Source organism: Camellia sinensis, chromosome 6 (genome assembly GCF_055761805.1).
Source record: "Camellia sinensis isolate YWXY chromosome 6, ASM5576180v1, whole genome shotgun sequence".
Taxonomy (NCBI): domain Eukaryota; kingdom Viridiplantae; phylum Streptophyta; class Magnoliopsida; order Ericales; family Theaceae; genus Camellia; species Camellia sinensis.
Genome location: NC_138966.1, coordinates 63,541,151 through 63,562,078, shown reverse-complemented (window position 1 = coordinate 63,562,078; position 20,928 = coordinate 63,541,151). Strand labels below are relative to the sequence as shown.

At 40.2% G+C, this 20,928-nt stretch overlaps 1 protein-coding gene and 1 pseudogene across 9 annotated transcripts in view; one reads left to right on the top strand and one right to left on the bottom strand.

The window, feature by feature from the left end:
- LOC114258297 (phosphatidate phosphatase PAH2) overlaps positions 1 to 20,928 on the bottom strand; it is a 72,204-nt gene that overhangs the window by 33,197 nt on the left and 18,079 nt on the right. For 6 of the 8 annotated variants that reach the window (XM_082873903.1, XM_082873902.1, XM_082873906.1 and 3 more), the window contains 3 exons: positions 13,863 to 13,947; positions 13,571 to 13,657; positions 13,398 to 13,470 (listed from right to left, as the gene is read on the bottom strand). In XM_082873903.1, the coding sequence (XP_082730029.1) occupies positions 13,398 to 13,470; positions 13,571 to 13,657; positions 13,863 to 13,947 (245 nt within the window). Of the gene's footprint in view, positions 1 to 6,215; positions 6,329 to 13,397; positions 13,471 to 13,570; positions 13,658 to 13,862; positions 13,948 to 20,928 lie in introns of all 8 variants that reach the window. The other 2 variants (XM_082873908.1, XM_082873909.1) reach the window with 1 other exon arrangement.
- On the top strand, positions 10,002 to 11,214 carry LOC145792673 (protein FLUORESCENT IN BLUE LIGHT, chloroplastic pseudogene; annotated as a pseudogene). The gene has a single exon (XR_014332414.1). The product of XR_014332414.1 is annotated as a protein FLUORESCENT IN BLUE LIGHT, chloroplastic pseudogene (transcript).

Genomic DNA, 20,928 nt, shown 5'->3' with positions numbered 1-20,928 from the left:
AGAAAGAAGGAAAAGAGGAGGGAACAGACTCGTGGGGGTCAGTAGAGAGGGACTCATTAGGAGGGGTGGTACAAGGAGAAGAGAGAATAAGCTCATGGGGAACAGCAGAGATGTACTCATCAGGAGAGACTTTGGAAGGAAATAGATCAATATGAACCAAATCCTCTTTGAAAACCGGCGCTATGAGAGAAGGAAGCTGAAAATAAGGTAGGGCAAACCAGGCACTAAGTTTGGTCCTATCTTTACGGGGTAAAAGGACAAAACAAGCAGACCCAAACACACGAGGAGGAAGTAATTAGGAAGTTGAGAAAACAAAGCCCCATAAGGAGACCATCCAAAAAGAAAGGGGATAGGCATACGGTTGAGAACAAAAGCAGCAGTAAGAACTATCTCACCCCAAAACAGAGCCGGAACGGAGGCAGAGAGAAGGAGAGACCTAGCTGTCTCAAGGAGATACCCATATTGGCCAACTATTCACATAACTCAATTTTAAAGTATTCCCCGCCCAAGTCAAACTGCAACAATTTAATAGTAGACCCAAAGTGTGTAGTGACCATAGACTGAAAAGTACAGTATATCTGGTAGAAGTCAGATTTATGAGTCATAAGATAAACCTAAGTGTAATGGGTTCAGTCATCAACATAGTATGCAGAACCCCTTTTAGTGAGAACAGGAGAAGGACCCCAGACATCAGTATGAACTAAAGAAAACGGTATATTAAATATAGACTTTTATGGAAAGGTAAGGCTGTCATTTTGGCAAGCTTACACTGCCGACACTCTGTAAGTTGACTAGGAGAAATTTTATCCAATATACCTGACGGAGCTAAAAGCCGTAAGCGATTAGCAGACAAATGCCCTAATCAGGAATGCCACAAATAGAAAGTGAAGCTTTTAGAAAGTAACCAGCTTAGGGTTTGATAGGATATCATCCCTTATTTATATAAATGTAGATTAAAGTTTGTAAAAATTACAAGGGATCCCTGAGGCATAGAATAATTACAAACTAATATGCAAAATAATTACAAACTAATATGCTAACACTCAGATAATCATATAATATGCTAACACTCCCCCTCAAGCTGGTGCAAAGATATATCTCATGCCCAGTTTGCCTAAGATGTCATAAAATGGCTTATTCCCAACCCCCTTGGTGAGAATGTCAGCAAGTTGTTCACCAAACTGGACAAAAGGAGCACAAATGGCACCACTAGTGAGTTTCTCCTTAATGAAGTGACGCTCAATCTCAACATGTTTTGTCCTGTCATGTTGAATTGGATTGTGAGCAATGTTGATGGCGGCCTTATTATCACAGTATAACCGCATGGAGTCCGTCTGATCAATACCTAGATCACTCAACAATAACTTGATCCATAAAAGTTCACACACCCCTTGTGCCATAGCTCTAAACTCAGCTTCTGCACTTGACCTGGCAACCACATTCTGTTTCTTACTCCTCCAAGTAACTAGGTTGCCTTCAACAAAGGTGCAATACCCTGAAGTTGATCTCCTATCAGTTACTGATCTAGCCCAGTCAGCATCTGTATAGGCTTCCACACGAAGATGATCATATTTTGAAAAATAAAGACCCTTACCAGGAGCAGACTTCAAGTACCTCAAGACTCTCATGACAGCCTCAAAGTGAATCTGATGAGGAGCATGCATAAACTGACTAACCACACTGACAGCAACAGCAATATCAGGACGGGAGTGAGATAGGTAAATGAGCTTACCCACTAATCACTGATAGCTCCCCCTATCAACAGCTTCTCCACCTTCATCATCCCCCAATTTCTGATTGGGTTCCAGTGGAGTGTAACATGCTTTGCAACCAAGCATCCCAGTTTCCTTCAATAGGTCAAGCACATATTTTCTCTGTGAGATAAATATCTCATCCTTGGAGCGAGCAACTTCAATTCCCAGAAAATACTTCAAGCTTCCCAAGTCTTTGATTTCAAACTCACTAGCTAAATATTTCTTCAACAGAAGTATTTCCCCACTATCATTGCTCGTAAGAACTATGTCATCTACATAAACAATAAGTGTTGTAGTCTTACCACGTGAGGAATGTTTCACAAACAAGGTGTGATCTGCCTGACTCTGTTTGAAGTCATATTTAAGCATAGCCTGAGTGAATCTCTCAAACCAAGCCCTTGGAGACTGTTTAAGACCATATAATGACTTCCGAAGCTTGCATACTTTGCCTTTTGTCTGATGATCCTCAAAACCAGGAAGAATGTCCATATATACCTCTTCTTCGACGTCACCATGGAGAAAGGCATTCTTGACATCAAATTGATAAAGCGGCCAATCTAGATTAGCTGCTAGAGAGAGAAGTACTCTGACTGAATTCATCTTAACCACGGGTGCGATGGTCTCCGGATAATCAATGCCATATGTCTGAGTGAACCCTTTTGCCACAAGTCTTTCTTGTAACGCTCAATAGAAGCATCTGCTTTGTGTTTCACAGTATACACCCATTTACATCCCACAGGTCGTTTGCCAATGGGTAACTCAGTCAACTCCCAAGTGCCATTCTTCCTAAGTGCTTTCATTTCCTCAATCATGGCTAGTTTCCACTCAGAGGTAGCAAGAGCATCCAGAAAATGGTTAGGAATGCTAACAGAGGAAATATTTGACACAAACGCTCTATATGAGGATGACAAATGAGAGTAGGACACAAAATGTGAGATAGCATGTTGAATACAAGATCTCACACCCTTCCTCTTGGCAATAAGAACATCAAGATCAATGGACTCAAGAGATTCAAAGTTACCTAGACTCTCATCAGAAGTAGGAGATGGCAGTGGAGGAGCAGAAGTGGTCCCTTGTATCCAGTTAACTTTCTGTCTGTCTATCCCTATCCTTGATGACATTGGGTTCTATAGTCCCAGTAGAAGAGGGTGGTGCAAGAACAACTGCTTCCACTATAGGAATCACAAGACTAGGAATCACAGGACTCACTTCACACCAAGGCTCCCCCGGAAATGAGAATGGGGACACCGAAGAGGACAAGAAATAGGACTGGGACTCACAGAAAGTAACATCCATGGACACAAACCACTTACGAGAAGGAGGGTGGTAACACTTATACCCCTTTTGAGTAGGAGAGTAACCAAGGAACACACATTTGAGGGAACGAGGGTCCAATTTACCACGAATAGGAGAGTGATTATGAACAAAACAGACACAACCAAATATTTTGGAAGGAATAGAAAACAAGGACTGGGAACTTAGAAGGACGTGAAGAGGAGCTTGTTTTTGCAAGACCTGGGTAGGAAGACGATTAATAAGATGTGCAGAGGTGAGAACAGCGTCACCCCAATAGGGCCGAGGCACACTCATAGAAAAACACATGCACCGAGCCATGTCAAAAAGATGCCAATTCTTGCGTTCCGCCACCCCATTTTATTGAGGGGTATTGGTGCAAGAGGTCTGATGGATAATGCCATGAGTAAAAAAATATTGTCCTAACCTAGAATCTATGTATTCCCCGCCATTATCAGAACGAAATAGTTTGACAGTGGCCCCAAACTAAGTACAAATCATCTTATGAAAATTGCGAAACACAAAGAAAACCTCACTCTTATCTTTCATGAGATACACCTAAGTAGTACGAGAAAAATCATCAATAAATGTAACAAACCATCGATGACCTTTCACAGACATAACACGAGAGGGACCCCAAACATCAGAATGTATTAATGAAAAAGGAACTAAACTTTTATTAAAACTGGAAGCAAAAGAAGCTCGGTGTTGTTTTCTAAGTTGACAAGACTCACAAAGAAATTCAGACACGTGATGATTTGCAAAACCAGATGGAAATAAATGCTTAAGTAAATAGAAGGAAGGATGCCCAAGACGCCGATGCCACAGCCATAACTCAACAGGGGTAGTAGAAGACGTGGTGGAAGAATAACCAAGCTTGTCCGGTTGATCCAAGAAGTAGAGACCATTTTCTGCACTACCACTGCCAATCGTCCTCCTCGTGACAAGGTCCTAAAAAAGACAATAATCAGGAAAAAAAAGTCACACTACAATTCAAGTCCTGGGTAAGACAACTCAAGGATAACAGATTAACAAAAAAATTGGAAACATGGAGAACAGAAGATAGAGGTATGGTAGGAGTGACTTGGACTAAACCTTTCCCAGAAATGGAAGAAACAGTACCATTAGCAATCCTAACTTTGTCCTGACCTGAAGAGGGCTTATAGGCAGAGAAAAGATCAGAGGAGCCAGACATATGATCTGAGGCACCAGAATCAATAATCCAAGGCAAAGACTTAAGACACAGGAAAACACAAGGAGAAGAGGCTCAGTTACCTAAGCGGGCAAAGGACAAGGAAGATGTACTGAGAGCAGTAGAAGACCGGCGGTCCAGCAATTGACGCGGAGCATCCTCAAGCTCAGCATCAGAAGCTTGGCTCGCGGAAACAGAATTAGAATCAAGTGTGTCAACGGCACTGGCCTGATGAGCCCGGGAATAGGAGCCACGTCCTCTAGACTGGCCTGACCGACCTCCTCTAGAACCAAGCCGATCACCGCGACCCTCGGATGGAGTCCCATGAAGCTTCCAACACGTCTCACGAGTATGCCGCGGCTTCTTACAATAATCACAGAATACAAACTCCTTAGCAGCACACGGAGGGATGGGAGTCAGGCTGAGGCCATCTCGAGGGGTAGACAGTAATGCTGAGCGGTCAGTAGAGACCGGGGACATCATAGCAAACCAGCGACTCTCCTCATTCTGTACATAGGCAAATGCCTCCTTAAGTGAAAAAAGAGTATCCATACCTAGAACTCGACCCCTAACTGGATCATACTCCACATTTAGGCCTGCCAGAAATTTAAAGACCCGTTCCTGTGCGATGAACTTCTTGTACCCGACAGAATCAGCAGGGCAAACAGGCTTATAGTCTTGCAGGTGATCAAGGCGTTTCCAGCCGTTGGTGAGAAAGGTGAAATACTGAAGAATAGTCTGCTCCCCCTGAAGACAGCTCTCAATAGAGCGGCGCAACTCAAAAGCCTATGAGAAATTCCCTTTGCGGGAATAGGTGGCAGCCACAACATCCCAAACATCCTGGGCAGTCTCCATAGACAAGTAGCCCTCACCAATTTCTGGAACCATCGAATGAATAAGCCAACCCATAATCAAAGAGTTAGTAATCACCTATTGGTCATAACCCGGGTCAGTGGTGCCAGGTGTCTGTATCCTGCCATCAACATACCCCATCTTCCCTCTGCTCTTCAAAAATATAGTCAAACTCTGAGACCATACTAGATAGTTCTGACCATTAAATAGAGAGATGGTGATTTTCAAACTAGGGTTGGGGTTATCAGGCATGGTAGTCGGTATAATGGGACTCTCACCCCTAGGTGTTTGAGAGGTAGGGGACACACTGGTAGAATCTGCCATGGATACAATACTACCGAACCCACAACAAAACTAGTGGCAATCACAAACCTGGAAGGTGGTAGTGAAAGAACAGGCACAATGACCACTATAAAGGCATAACAAAATTAAGAAAACATATTTTTTTTTTTTTGAGAGTTTTTTTTTTCCTTTTTTTTTTTTTTTTTTTTTTTTTTAAATTTTTGAGAACCTGTGTTGAAGATCAAAAGCCTATACACAACATATCAAGGTAAGATCAAACAGAGGGTATACCAAAGGAGATCGATCGATCGACAGAGGAGATCGATCGATCGACAGAGGAGATCGACTGAGTGACGAAGGCGACTGAGTGACGAAGGCGACTGAGTGATGAAGACGACTGAGGAGATCGGTCGACTGAAGATTGACGAAGGACAAACTGAAGATGAGCAAAGGAGATCGACTGAGTGACGAAGCAGAGGAGATGAATGACAACTGAAGCTGCTCGATAGCATAGGAGAAGTCGACTCCAGCAAATGACCAACCCAGGTAAGTTTCGAACCCTAGAGTGATCGTTGGTGCAAAGGTCGACCAACAAGGGTGAGCCGAAACCCTAGAGGTTCTGCTTTGATACCATGAAGCTTTTAGAGAGTAACCAGCTTAGGGTTTGATAGGATATCATCCCCTATTTATATAAATGTAGATTAAAGTTCGTAAAAATTACAAGGGAGCCCTGAGGCAAAAAATAATTACAAACTAATATGCAAAATAATTACAAACTAATATGCTAACACTCAGATAATCATATAATATGCTAACAGAAAGGACTTGACAAAGAATCTAACTGAAAAAAGGAAAAAACAGTTGGAGAGGTATTCATAGACAGATGTAGGCTCTCCATCACATAGAGGTCTCCAACTCTACGACCAATCACAATCTGCTGCTTGGACATCCGATCCTACACAAAACAAATAGAAGAAGAAAAAATAACATCAAAATCGGAGGCATCAAGCTGGCTGATAGATGATAAACTGACAGATAAGCTGGAATAGAAATAGCAGACATAGCTAACGGTAAGACAAGCACAACAGATATAATAGGCATACCATACCTATTAGCAGCATTAACAGTAATAGGAAAGGGAGGAGTATAATTTTAAAGGAGAAATGGAGAGTCATATGATGAGAGGCACCAGAGTCAAAAATCCAGACAAACGAAGAGATACCTGAAGAAGGCCCAAGTAAACCTGAATGAAGAGGGGAAACAATGGAGGCAGATGGGAATAGTTGGGAGGTAGACAGTATATGTTGAAGCTGACTGATTTGAGCACTCAAGGAAGGCAACTCAGGATCAGAAGCCAGACCAAATGCAATATAAGCAGTGGGAGAAGCCCGGAATTGGTTCTAAGGCCCCGTTTGGGGACTTACTTTTTTAGCCAATTAGCCAAAAAGTTACTAAATTAGCCAAAAAGCCAACAACTCATACCAAAAAGTCAGAGATTCTCTTTTCTCTCTACTTTTTGCACATCTTTTCGTAATTAGCCAAAAAGTCATCCCAAACATACAAATTTTTTTACCTACCTTTTTAGCCAAATAGTCAAAAAGTTACTAAATTAACCTGTTCCCAAACGAGGCCTAAGACTGCTGAAAAGACAAGGTAGGAAGATGTCCCTTCTTGGGACAATGGTACTTCCAATGGCCCCTTTGATAGCAAAAGGCACACTCATTTGAAGTTAGTGGCCCTTTCTTGGGATTTGCAAAAGGCTGAAGCTGATGGGTATCCAACATCATAATGAACCAAAACTAGAGAACCAATTGGGTAAACTATAATAAATAGAAAACTGATGGATCAAATTGTAATATTGGTCCAAACAAGAATAAGAGAGAACTGTGGTTAGCCAAAGAGGAACACCCGAGACTTAGAAAAAGGGAGAGAGATGTCGCGATGCAATAGGTCACGACTCTGACAGGTGCAACTGATGTCACAATTCCAACAACTGACGAAGACGAAGTCGAAGAACTGATGTCGCAACTTCAATAGACGAAGTTGAACTAGAGCGGGAATAACCACGACGAAAACCCAAGGAGTCACACAAGCTAAGTGAAGTAGATGGTGAACTGAGCCAGAGAACTGAACCAAAGAGAGATTGTGAGTTCAGTGTCGAACCAGAAACCTTTGATCTCAGCTAAAATCGATTTGTGATTTCAGACCAGATGGGTCGACAGCTTTCGAACTAGATGGGTTGTGCGAAGGAGATGCAACAGAGAACTCAACGGGGTCAATTATGAGGCGACCAACTTTGAACCAAACGAAGGGAAGAAGAAGAATCAACTGGATCTTCTTGAGCCAGACACGAACTAGAGAACTCAATTGATTCTGAGGTTCACACCAGGAATACACAATGGTTGTTAGAGTTTCAAACCAAGCTCTGATACCATGTAAGTTTTCTGAATAATTTTTGTATATTCAATTGTGCATGTAATACAAGAGTACTTCAGTTTATATAACAATCTAACCTATGACTAAAAAAGGAAAAAAGAATCCCTAATATATACAAAATATATATACTATCATATATACATAAAGCCGAATATGCTCACAGCATCATGTAAACAAGAGTATAAAGTAGAGTGAATGAAAGGCGTAGCTCCCTAGGGATTTGTGTGTATGGATGTAGGCCAATATTGGTTGAACCATGTTAATCCTTTGTGTTCTTGCTTTCTTCTTTCCTATCTCTATTATCTCTCCACATTCAACTTTATTGCCTTGTTACAAAATTCAACTTGATATTAGAGCCTACTAAACCTTATATTACACAGACTCTTCACAATAAATCAAATACCAGTGTCGGACACCTGACACATAGACAAGAGTATGGGATATGTGTCAGATACTTTTCATTGGACACTTCTTATATAATTGTATTTAACAATACTAATATATGTACATACTGTTGTATAATTTTCATAAATACCTTTTTGACACTGTAAATTACGTATAGCACCATCCTATCTCACATACTTGATTAAAACTATTTAAATTTGACATTTTTTTGCCGAGTCCGTATATCCTTAAATTTATAATTTGATGAATCCGACCTCTAGATACATACCTACACCTATACCTGAGTCCATGTAACATAAACTAAACCCTAGGCATGTTGCTCTATGGAGTGCTTTCTCACTCTACATTTTTTTGTTATTAAGGTTTTTTTCCTTCTTAATCACTAGTTTGTTGATGTGATAAGCAAACTTTGTGATTTTTACTTGTTTCGGGGCTGCCAATGTGTTCAGTAGCATTATCCTATGATACGCTAAGTTTTCCGGCTAGTTCTCTACCCTTTTAGGGTCCCTGTGCAGATGTGGTAAGCACATATTTGGTTCTTTTTTGTTCTTGGGCTACCGGTGTGTTCGGTAGCTTTATTTGTGGGATGCCATTTTTTCAACCTTTCTGTTTGTGGTGATTTGCCGTTACTTCGGCATTGTTGCTTTCTTTCTTGGTTGCTTTCTCTCACTGCCATCATGATTGATTCAATGCACATTTCTATGTTGCAAGATGTTAATTCCTTGCCTATGTTCATTAAAGTTGTCATTAACGGGAGTTATTACAATTATTGTTGTCTTCCGGCAACTTCATTGCAGTTGTTTGTAATGATCATCCTATTTTCGAGTTCAAGTTAAATACTTCACTTCAACCATTCCGTGTTCCAACTTGAGGGGAAGTATTGGAGACAAGATTATATTGTCAAAGATATCAAAAGATGTAGAAGATATTAAAATATGTGGAGATCCCATGATTTGTGCTTGTTATGATTTTTTGTATCTTTGATTTATTTCAATTCCTTAACTGAAGGGATTTGATTGTATCTTCCACTCGATATATATGGTGCATTATGTAAACAATAGTATGGAGTTGACTGAATGAAAGATGTAGCCCTAGGGCTGTGTGTGTGAATGTAGGCCAATATTGGCCGAATCGAATCACATTAAACCTTTGTGTTCTTGCTTTCTTCTTTCCTGGCTCTATTATCTCTCCATATTCAACCTTATTGCCTTGTTGCAAAATTCACCAAAAACAACCGTTCTCTAATTCCAAATTCTAAAGTACTTAATTCATTGTAATCCAAACAATCATGTCCAGAACCTGGAAGACATGAATCACAGGGGAAACTAACCCTTTCATAGATTGCAAAATCTCTAAGACCAGTTATTTGGAGAGATTGCAAATAATGATTCCTGTTCTTTTTTCTAACATTGGATAAAGCAATAAGAATTGTGAAGACAAGCTACCAATTACTATTATGGGGAAACCTTTTCCATGATTAAATGCAATAATCCATGCATTAGGACAAAGGAAAACCGAATGAAACATAGATGAAGTGAGATAAAGATTCTGAAGTCCACGAGCTAATAGAGGATGCCACTGGGGAAAGCAAATAGGATAAACATGGTTAATGTTAAAACCTACCAAAACCTACCACTACCACTACCACCTACTACACCTACTCCACTCACTTCACCTATCCACTTCGCCTACTCCACCCACTTCATCTACATCTCCTATATAAGGAGCCCCTCATATTTGTAATATACAACAACATATATGATCAATCAATAATACATTAATTTTTTACATGGTATCAGAGCAGGTTTAGAACCTAATATTTTCGCTTCACCGGCGGGCGGCAACCTCACCTTAGCCGTCCGCCGGACCTCAACCAAATTCCGCTAAAGTTTTCTACACGCCCTCACTCCGCCGCCGTATTTCACCGCCGCTCATCTTCCTCCGGCCAAATTCCTCTCAAACTCCATGTCTTTGCCACTGCTAGGCAGTCGGTCTATGCTTACAGGAGTAAATGATGTCAACACCTCTGTATCAGAAGGAACTTGTGATACTGTCCATACACAAGTAGATTATGACACCACTCTGGAAGACTTAGTTGCTCAGGTGATGGTTCCTGTAAGATCCCCAGCCGTGGCACTTATTGTCACTAATGCCTTGATGTTGCGTATGCCTTTTGAAGCTCTGGCAGAAACATGTGAGGCTGATAGATCTGTTTTCGACATGCCCTTACTGCTATTTGTAGCCCTTGTAGGGGCCACAGTTAGAGGACTGCTTGCAAGACACAGGAGAGGAGAATTGGAACGGCTGAATGAGCAGTTGCGCCAGATCAATGCAGCACTAAGAAGGCAAGCAAAGATCGAGTCTTATGCCCCCACTCTGAGTTATGCTCCTGTTAGTGGTAGAATACAAGAAAATGAAGTAATTGTTGATCCAAGGAAGCATGAATTGATTTCCCATTTGAAATCTGGAAAGAATTTTCTGAGGAATCAAGATCCAGAGAAGGCATTTGTGGAGTTTAACGCTGCTGTGGCTGTTCCATCGCCATGGGAAGTACATGGCTGTGGCTGTTCCAAACAGATTCATCTCATCTCTCTCTCTCATCTTTGATGTGGTGCCCAAGGATGTCAACACTGCTGTGTTGTTTTTGAGAAGAGTCAGAAAACTTGCATCGAAATTCCTCTCTCTCACTTTACTTTTTCAAACCCACAGCTCCTTTTTCTTTCACCACATGATCCCCTTTCTTTTCTTTTCTTTATTTTCCACTTTCAAACCCACAATCCTTTTTTTAAATCAACCTACTCAACTTTCTTTTATTTTAATATATATCTATATATATATATGTTTATTATAACATATTGCACAGATTCACAAACCCATTTTCTTTTCTTCTTTTCTTTCTTTATTTATTTCTTTCTTTTCATTCCTTTATTACATCTATACCCATATCCATCATCACACTCTTTCTTTATTTATTTCTTTTAATCACCTTTTGCACCTCCCTCACCGACTCCCTCACCACAAAATAGAATTTTTATTTATTTATCTTATCTTTTTTTGTGTTCCATTTTTCACAATAAAAAAAAAAAAAAACAAAACAAAACACAAAAAAAAAAATAATAATATAGCTTTGCACGCCAAACCATATTTTATTCATCTCAGAGATCAACCCCGATTACAATTTTACACAAAAAAAAAAAAAAAAACAAAAAAAAAAAAAAAAACAAAACACAAACACCCAAAGATTTGTTTTCTTTTCTGCCGACGGCCACCCACCGACCTCACTTCTTCGCCTATTCCGCCGGTCTTTTCTTCTTGCCTCCGTCCTGGGCGGTCCTTGACGGTGTTGCCTCCGTGTTTCCCACTCCACTGGGCACGATCACTCCACCCTGCTCCTCCACTACAGCATATGGCGGACCTCCAAATCGGAACATTACGGTGGCCTTCCGCTTCAGCTCCTTATTTTCCGCCTTTAGCACACTTAACTCTGCTCGCGCATCCTTATACATGCGCTGGAGCAGAGCCAGTTGGGCGTTTAACTGCTGCACCTCATTTGTCCTACTCTGCAGCCGGTGCGACAGGTTCGTGACCGCCGTCATAGTCTCCACACATGACTTCAAAGTATACTGATTGGCCTCAATATCAGTTTGCACCGCCATTTTTTGCTCCACCGACCGCATCGGAAAGTTCAACGGAGCAAAACCAGAGGCGCTTGGTTGCGGTTCACTGGCCACCGCACCAGTTATCTCTCTTGTTGACTCGTTGAGGTCGGGAAAGAGAGTGAGCAGACCACGGGACGAAGAGGCCATATTCTGGGTAGCTGAACGGGAAGACGAGGCCATTTTCTGGGCAACAGAGTGTTCCAGAATCTCTTTCTCAGAAACGGAAGAGGTTTTTCAAAGGATTTTCGCAGGTTTTTTGTCTCAGCCTCTGCCTTCGCCTCAGCCTCCGTCTTGGTTAAATAGCCAAGGCAGACACGCGCATCGCGCGCCACTTGACGCCAGACGACAAAACGGGCGCGCAAGCCAATGTGGTGACGCGCCTCGCCATCATGTCCGGCACATCTTTTTATGACTTGGGCTCGCCTTTTGATGGCACGCCTTTTTATGGATTGGGCACGCCTTTTGATGGCACGCCTTTTGAAAGATTGGGCACAGCTTTTGAGGGTGCGACTTTTTAAGGGTCCGACAAGACTCTGTAAACTGTCCCGACATTGATTCCGGTTAGCTCCTTCATGGGTCCGACAAGACTCAGTAAACTGTCCCGACATTGATTCTGGTTAGTTTCTACAAGGGTCCAGCAAGACTCTGTAAACTGTCACAACATTGTCTGCTACAACGGTTCGACATGACCCCATAAACTGTCTTCTACATCGGTCTGACACCGCCATCCAGTGTCCTCTACACCGTTATGACACCACCATACAGTGTCCTCTACAACGTTATGACACCCCCATACAGTGTCCTCTACAACGTTATGACACTACCATACAGTGTCCTCTACAACGTTATGACACCACCATCCAGTGTCTTCACCAATGGTCTGACACGACCATACAGTGTCTCCTATCCTCTTTTATTTTTATGTATTTTCTTGTTTTGTTACTCTCTCCAAACTCAAGTTGGTTAGTTCCTATCCCCCTTGAGTTTGCGGGGGGCTGTTAAAACCTACCAAAACCTACCACTACCACTACCACCTACTACACCTACTCCACCCACTTCACCTACTCCACTTCACCTACTCCACCCACTTCATCTACATCTCCTATATAAGGAGCCCCTCATATTTGTAATATACAACAACATATATGATCAATCAATAATACATTAATTTTTTACAGTTAACTTTAGAAAGATCAACTTAAGATCAGGATTTTAACATTTGTGGTGGTAATGATGAAAAGTATGTATGCATAAGGTACTCAAGCATAGAAGTTTCACTTGGAGAAAAATATGCGTTTGTTGTCAACTCAAGACATCTACCACAGTTTGGTCACTGATTCGTGGAGAAAAACCTAATTTCATGTTACTTCTCAAGGCAGGACATAATGAGAAGTCAGAGGTCACTCAGGAGCACATCGCCAAAATTCCAAATGGGAAAATGTTAACACTTGCACATAAATAAAGTTACACACTTTGCAAATATCAGGCAATGAGTTTCAAGAAACAGAACACTTGACCAAGTACCTTCTCGAAACAAAGAGGGAAAGAGTCCATCAGGTGAAATAACAACAGGCCCATCTGGTATAGCCTTTCCATCCTGCGAAGGAAATAAATAAATTCTGTTAGAGGAAATAGAAAGTAGACAGAACAAATCAAACACACTTTTGACTTTGATTTCTCAGCACTTGCTTAATCACCTGCTTAAGGTTAAAGAGGAATTGTCTAGTGTGATAGGCCTGAGAAATAGCACGTGCACTTAGAAAAAGTAATTGATACCCATTTTCCTGCAATTTGAAAGAGCAAAATGGGTTTAAAAAAATTTCTAACAATCTTGTCAATACAGTTAGGCTATGAGTAATGATATCAATGGAGGGATACATGATTGTGTACATGTTTTTTAATGTAAAGCAGTCATGATTTGCAAATGAATCATTAGCTTGAAGATTAAAAATGACAAATAAATAAACACGTAAGAGAGATTCAAGAAACCTTAATATCAGAAAATAGATGAGCAACACCAGTCTGTGACCAATCTACTCCAACCCAGGGCATAAATTGTCCTAGAACGTCAGATCTGTAACACAGGAAGCCAAAGAAAAAAGTAAGGGACAGGCAAGCCCAAGAGGAAACTTCAGTCTCTCGTAACAGGAATACTTCACAAAAAGGAACATGCGATCAAAGAAGCATGTTGCAACTAGCTAGATAGCCAATCTAGAATCATGCTTTACAGAGGCAAATTCACTAACTGAAACCAAAATGTACCACAAACTGGAGTTAAATGTAGAAAGCCATTGCCACCATTAAAAATTTACCATCCATCTTAAGAAATTGGAAAACAAAAAACTTCTTAGACTGTGGGAGCTCATCTTAAAACCATTGACCAATGTCACATAAAGTCACTACACAACACGCATGCAGACACTTATGTTAACCATAGCTGTCAACTTGAGCGCCTGGATAGTCTTAGCATGTCAAGAAAAAAAAAAAAAAGAACTGGTAAAAGGCTGAAGAAGTAGTTTAAGAACGGTTTAGCCATTTAGCCAAAAAAGAACAAAAGAAAAAAGAAAAAATATATATATATGTATATATAGTTAGTAAAACGATTTCTAAGACATGAACAATAATGACGAATAGCACTTGGATATATAGATATTTCAGACAAAATGTATGTAGAGGCATTACTAGTAGGGGTGGGAATCGTACCGTGTCGTGTCACATTGGGTTCATGTTCAAAACAATCCAACACTAACACAACCCATTTGATAAAATGTGTTAATTATCTTGACACTAACCTAACTTATAGATAATTGTGTTAACCCTAACAAGACACACCGAATACAATTAGCAAAAGTTCATATTTAACATTATAAGCAAATTGTACAGCCTATTTAAAAATAAAATAAAAATAACCGTTTCACATCTTATGCATAAGAATAACTTGTTTAAACATTGACGCATAATGATAATATATATGTATATATATATATGACAATATCACAGAAAATAATTACAAATATTCATCACTAATCCATTACACAAATTATTGTCACTCATTAATATTTAAATATCTAATAATTTTTAAAAGCAAAACAAGTTTTCATCAAATACCAAACTAATAATAATAATCTTGCAGCTATGCCACTTCCAAAATAACATTGTTGTGATTCTTTCACATTGACTTCTGCCACAAAAACAGTACTACCATACATTCAAAAACTCTTTTGTCTACCGATCTTGACTTCTGCCGATTTATCATTAATTTACGGTTGCACTTCATTAGGTATATATATTATATAGAGATTTAAGTTTAAATCTAACAGATGAGAACGAATTACTCAAGATTTTATGGTTACTAATGCAAGTCGACAGCGGGTTCAGGTTGTAAAAAATCAATGTATAAAGAGAAAAATACAGAGAGAATAAATGTATCTGATGATCTTATTATTGATTGATATCTAATATTGATTGATGAATTGATTACATTTCTGTCTATTACAAATGGTTCCTTATATAGATGTAGGTGTAGTGGATGGTGTGTAGTGGATGGTGATAGTGGTGTAGTGGGTTAGGTTTAGTGGATTAGGTGAGGTGGTAGTGGTGTAGTGGGTTAGGTTTAGTGGAGTAGGTGAGGTGGTAGTGGTGGTAGGTGATGGTAAATTCTAACAGCCCCCCGCAAACTCAAGGAGGATAGAAACTAACCAACTTGAGTTTGAAGAGAGGAACAAAACAAGAAAATACATAAAAAAAAGGATAGGAGACACTGTATGGTCGTGTCAGACCGTTGGTGAAGACACTGTATGGTCGTGTCATAACGTTGTAGAGGACACTGTATGGTGGTGTCATAACGTTGTAGATAACACTGTATGGGGGTGTCATAACGTGGTAGAGGACACTGTATGGTGGTGTCAGACCGATGTAGAAGACAGTTTATGGGGTCATGTCGGACCGTTGTAGAAGACAGTTTATGGGGTCATGTCGGACCGTTGTAGAAGACAGTTTATGGGGTCATGTCGGACCGTTGTAGCAGACAATGTTGTGACAGTTTACGGAGTCTTGCTGGACCCTTGTAGAAACTAACCGGAATCAATGTCGGGACAGTTTACAGAGTCTTGTCGGACCCTTGTAGAAACTAACCGGAATCTATGTCGGGACAGTTTACAGAGTCTTGTCGGACCCATAAAGGAGCTAACCGGAATCAATGTCGGGACAGTTTATAGAGTCTTGTCGGACCCTTGTAGAAACTAACCGGAATTAATGTCGGGACAGTTTATGGGGTCATGTCGGACCGATGTAAAAGTTGCACCCTCAAAAGGTGTGCCCAATTTTGTCAAAAGGCGTGCCATCAAAAGGCGTGCCCAATTCATCAAAAGACGAGCCACCAAAAGGCGCGCCAGACACGCGGCGATGCACGTGATCGACAGTGCGCGTGTCGGCCTCTTCGTCATGTTCTATATAAAGCAATACGGAGGCCGAGGCTGAGGCAGAAAACCTGCTAAAAAACTCTGAAAAAATTCTTCGTTGTCTGAGAGAGAAACTCGGTAATACTCTGTAACCAACCCGTCTCTGAAACACTCAGCAACATGGCCTCGTCGTCCCGTCCAGCGACCCAGAACATGGCCTCCTCTTCCCGTGGTCTGCTTACGCTCTTTCCAGAACTGAACGAGGCCACAAGAGAAATAACTGGTGCGGTGGCCAGTGAACCTCAACCAAACACCTCTGGTTTTACTCCATTGAACTTTCCGATGCGGTCGGTGGAGCAAAAAATGGCGGTGCAAACTGATATTGAGGCCAATCAGTATACTCTGAAGTCATGTGTGGAAACCATGACTGCGGTCACAAACTTGTCGCACCGGCTGCAGAGCAGGACAAATGAGGTGCAACAGTTAAACTCCCAGCTGGCTCTGCTCCAACGCATGTATAAGGATGCGCGAGCAGAGATAAGTGTGCTAAAGACAGAAAACAAGGAGCTGAAGCGGAAGGCCACCGTGATGTTCCGATTTGGAGGGCCGCCATATGCTGCAGTGGAGGAGCAGGGAGTAGTGATCGTGCCCAGTGGAGTGGGAAACACGGAGGCAACACCGGCAAGGGCCGCCCAGGACGGAGGCAAGAAGAAGAGACCGGCGGCAGAGTAGAGAAGGGATGTCGGTGTGTGGCCGTCAGTCACACTTTTACGGATTCGAAGTGTTCGAAATCCAAGTACTGGAGTAAATAGAACCCCGCAGATGGAAATTAATGGATACAGGGTTTGGCAGGAAGTGCCTGTTCTCGTCATTGTCAGCATGCTTGCCTACTTTTGTTTTCTTGAGCAGCTTCTGGTTGGAAAAAAATGGGTACCAGCGCGGTTGCCATATCTCTTCCATTTTCTTGTGTATTGGGTGTCCTTGCATCCTTGAACTCATCAACAAAGGGCAGGCAAACAGGCTGTGTGCATGGAAGAAGAAGATGGCGCAAGTGGCGAAGCCGGACTTGGCGAAGAGGATGGAGGTGAGCTGAATGAGCCAGCTCGACTCGCCGGTGAAGCCGTGGACGACGGCGACTATTCCGATGATTCAGTTATGGGATTCGTGGCAGCGGATGGAAGGTATGTGTAGAGGTCCGGCGGGCGGCCAAGGCGAGGCTGCCGCCCGCCGGTGAAGCAGAATGACTAGGTTGTTAACCTCGCTCTGATACCATGTAAAAAATCAATGTATAAAGAGAAAAATACAGAGAGAATAAATGTATCTGATGATTTTATTATTGATTGATATCTAATATTGATTGATGAATTGATTACATTTCTGTCTATTACAAATGGTTCCTTATATAGATGTAGGTGTAGTGGATGGTGTGTAGTGGATGGTGATAGTGGTGTAGTGGGTTAGGTTTAGTGGAGTAGGTGAGGTGGTAGTGGTGGTAGGTGATGGTAAATTCTAACACAGGTTAATGTGTCGACATGAATATTTACGCGGTCAAATGTGTCCATTTTGGGTTTGGCGTGTTCAACCCAAACATGACCTATTTAATATTCGTGTTTTTGGGTCTTGTCATATTCAAGTTTGAATCAAAAAATGATTAACCCTCACCCTCAGTTATTTGTACGATTCGAGTCGTGTTTTACGTGCCCAATTTCCACCCCTAATTACAAGTATCTACTATTCTTCTTGTTATATTCTATATTTTCTTCTATCTCTATTCTCTTGATAGATTTCTTCTTTTCCTCACCATTTGTTCGTTGTATTTCACTTAAGTTCTTTCATTTTCTTCAAAATATTGCTCTACAATGATTATAGATCCAAAGCAAAAAATTTCTCTACGACGATCCAGATTATAGATCCATAGCAGGACGAACTGATTTTATTTCTTAGCAGGGAGCCAGAATTTTTGTCCAGTAGGGGCAAAACCTTTCCTAAAACTATACTTTAAATTTTTATCGTAGTTGACAATAAAAACAAATAAATATTTTAGAGTGTCAAAGTTTTTTGTAATCTAAGCCCCAAATCCATCTATATCAATGTCTTGAATGACAGTTATGAAATTTTTCATAAATGTCTCAATCAATTCTTATTATATATTGCATGACTTGCAAGATTTTAATTACATGTAAACAAATTTCCTCAGATCAATTCACTCTAAAAATAAAAAATAAAAAAGATTACATGGATAGCAAGATTTAAATAACATGCAAACAAATATCGTCATACCCACCAACAAATTCACCTCAAAACTCAAACTATCTGCTCACCTCACTAAATTTATCCTCAAATCCAAACTTTCCAACACCTTTGAATTCACTTAAAAATCAAAATTACTAATACCCATCAATAAATTCATAACCAATATTTGGGTCAATGAGAGACTTAATATTTTTTAACAAAGCAATGAAAGTGTGTCACACCCCAAAGAATGCCATGTGCTATAACTATATTATTATCCATCATTGAATATCCTACGTCAAATTAACTATCTCATTACACAAATACTTAAGCTAAAGCTTAGAAATGAGTGATTAGGAAGCTTGGAACATGTGAATTTCACTATCAACTATTAAGACTTAAGAACTAGCCACCTCTTGAACATAGCAAGCATGTATTACATCAAAAGTATTTCTACATCAAATGACCGAACACTTACCTTAATTTAATGACCTTACACACTCTAAAGATAGAAATACGAATTGATAAGATGAAACCTTAGAAGATGAATACAATTGGCAAGAAACTTAGAAATGAAAGACATGCCTTGATTAAACAAACTAGAGAAGTGAAATACTTGAAGATTACTAAGAGTTAGGGGACACTTCAAGTTTAGAATTTGTGAATGCTAGGATGTGCCTAAGCACTAATTGAAGAGCTTAAAGATCTTAGGCTAATGTGCTGGTTATTTTAATACTAAATGTTATTTTGCTAATCAAGATTAGTATTAATTAAGTAAGATTAGAGAGCCTTAAACAAGATTAATTAAGTAAGCAAGATTAAGTTTAACCTTGATGAATTAGATACTTACCTTGATTAATTATAACTATGATTGATTAATTAAACTAATGGTGAAGATTAAGGAAAATGAGGAAGCAAACACACACCTCCCTTTTTGTCCCACCCACCCAGTCTCTTGTCCTTACCACCCTTTTGTCTTACCTTGACTACATAAAACCAAATCAAAGAAGAGAAATTCTGCTGGAAAAAGAAAGAGCAAAAGAGAGAGACGAAGAAAAAGAGAACTTGAAGAATCATCAATAATTCATCTTTTGATCATTCTAAGGTAAGTTTGAGCCCTAATTCTTGTAGTAAACTTATCTACCATCTAAGATTGAGAAGAAACTAAGATTTAGTTGAGTTGTTAATGAAGGAATGAGGAAAAGAATGGAAAAGATAAGAATAGGATGAAGAACAAGATAGGTGGCTTAGGTTTTCACCATTTCAATCTTGATTTTGACATTCTTGATGCATTAGAAGTCTCATCTTCATTTGGTTTCTAAGAAGTTTTGTAAGTTTAATTTCATGTTTTGAATGCTTAAAATGAAAGGGTTTGAGTAAAATCTAGAGTTCATGAATTCTTGAAGAAATCTTGTGTTTTGATTCTTAAATCTTGAGAACAAAGTATGTTTTGATCTTGGAGCTTTAAAAGTGACCTTTTTTGCATGTTTTCCATTAAGTTTATCATGTTTTTCAGTGAGTTTTCAAAGCCCCAAGTCATGAAAATGAAAAGAGCCAAGCAAGAACAAGTGTTGAATGTCGTACAGCACTGAAACAGCCACTTCCGCACGTGTGGCTAGACCTTCAAAACACCAATGTTGGGGCTGCACAAAACCGCACGTGCGGCTCTGAGCCCCGCACGTGCGGCACCCCCTGTTCAGCCCAATTTCAAATGGGCATGTCTCTCTCATCCAGACTCGGTTTTAAGAGATTCCTGAGTCTAAATTCAAGCCCCGGAAGTGTAGTTTTTAATGGTGGTGGTCTTACATCCAAATTCCAAGCATACAAAAAGATATATTTAAAATAGTAAAGGTTGCTCGCTTTCTTCTTGACCATTTCATGCTAATACCTTTCCTAACGTAGTTTTCTTTCATTTCTTCCTATTTCCTTTAAGAATCTAAAAATGATATTTTTCAATACAAAACAAATGAAATTGTTGTAGGGTACTTAGGGTCCTTCAAAGTGCGTCTTTGGCACACACTTTGCACTTGATTAACATTTAGATAAGACTTGAGTTGGAACTAGGAATCGTTTAGAAAATGTTTAGCTAACTTAGAACCCTTGAGTTAGTCTAAGAACTTGCAAGTCTATATGTTTTTGATGCCTTGTTTATGCTCTGTGTAGGTCAAGCATGTTGGAGGGGAAACCCATGTTCAAGAGCCATTTGTGAGTAGTAATGTAGTAAAGTTATGTTTGTTAAGCTATGATTTGAAATGCAAAACCTATGCCATGTTTATAAAAAATATGCTAATGTTTTATCATGAATGAACATCATATACTCTTGTATCATGCATAAAGATGACACCCTTGGATCATGTCCTAGTTATTGGGGGGATTATACCAATAACGTCTTCATGGCCGAGCACACCTTGCCACCTTCGTGT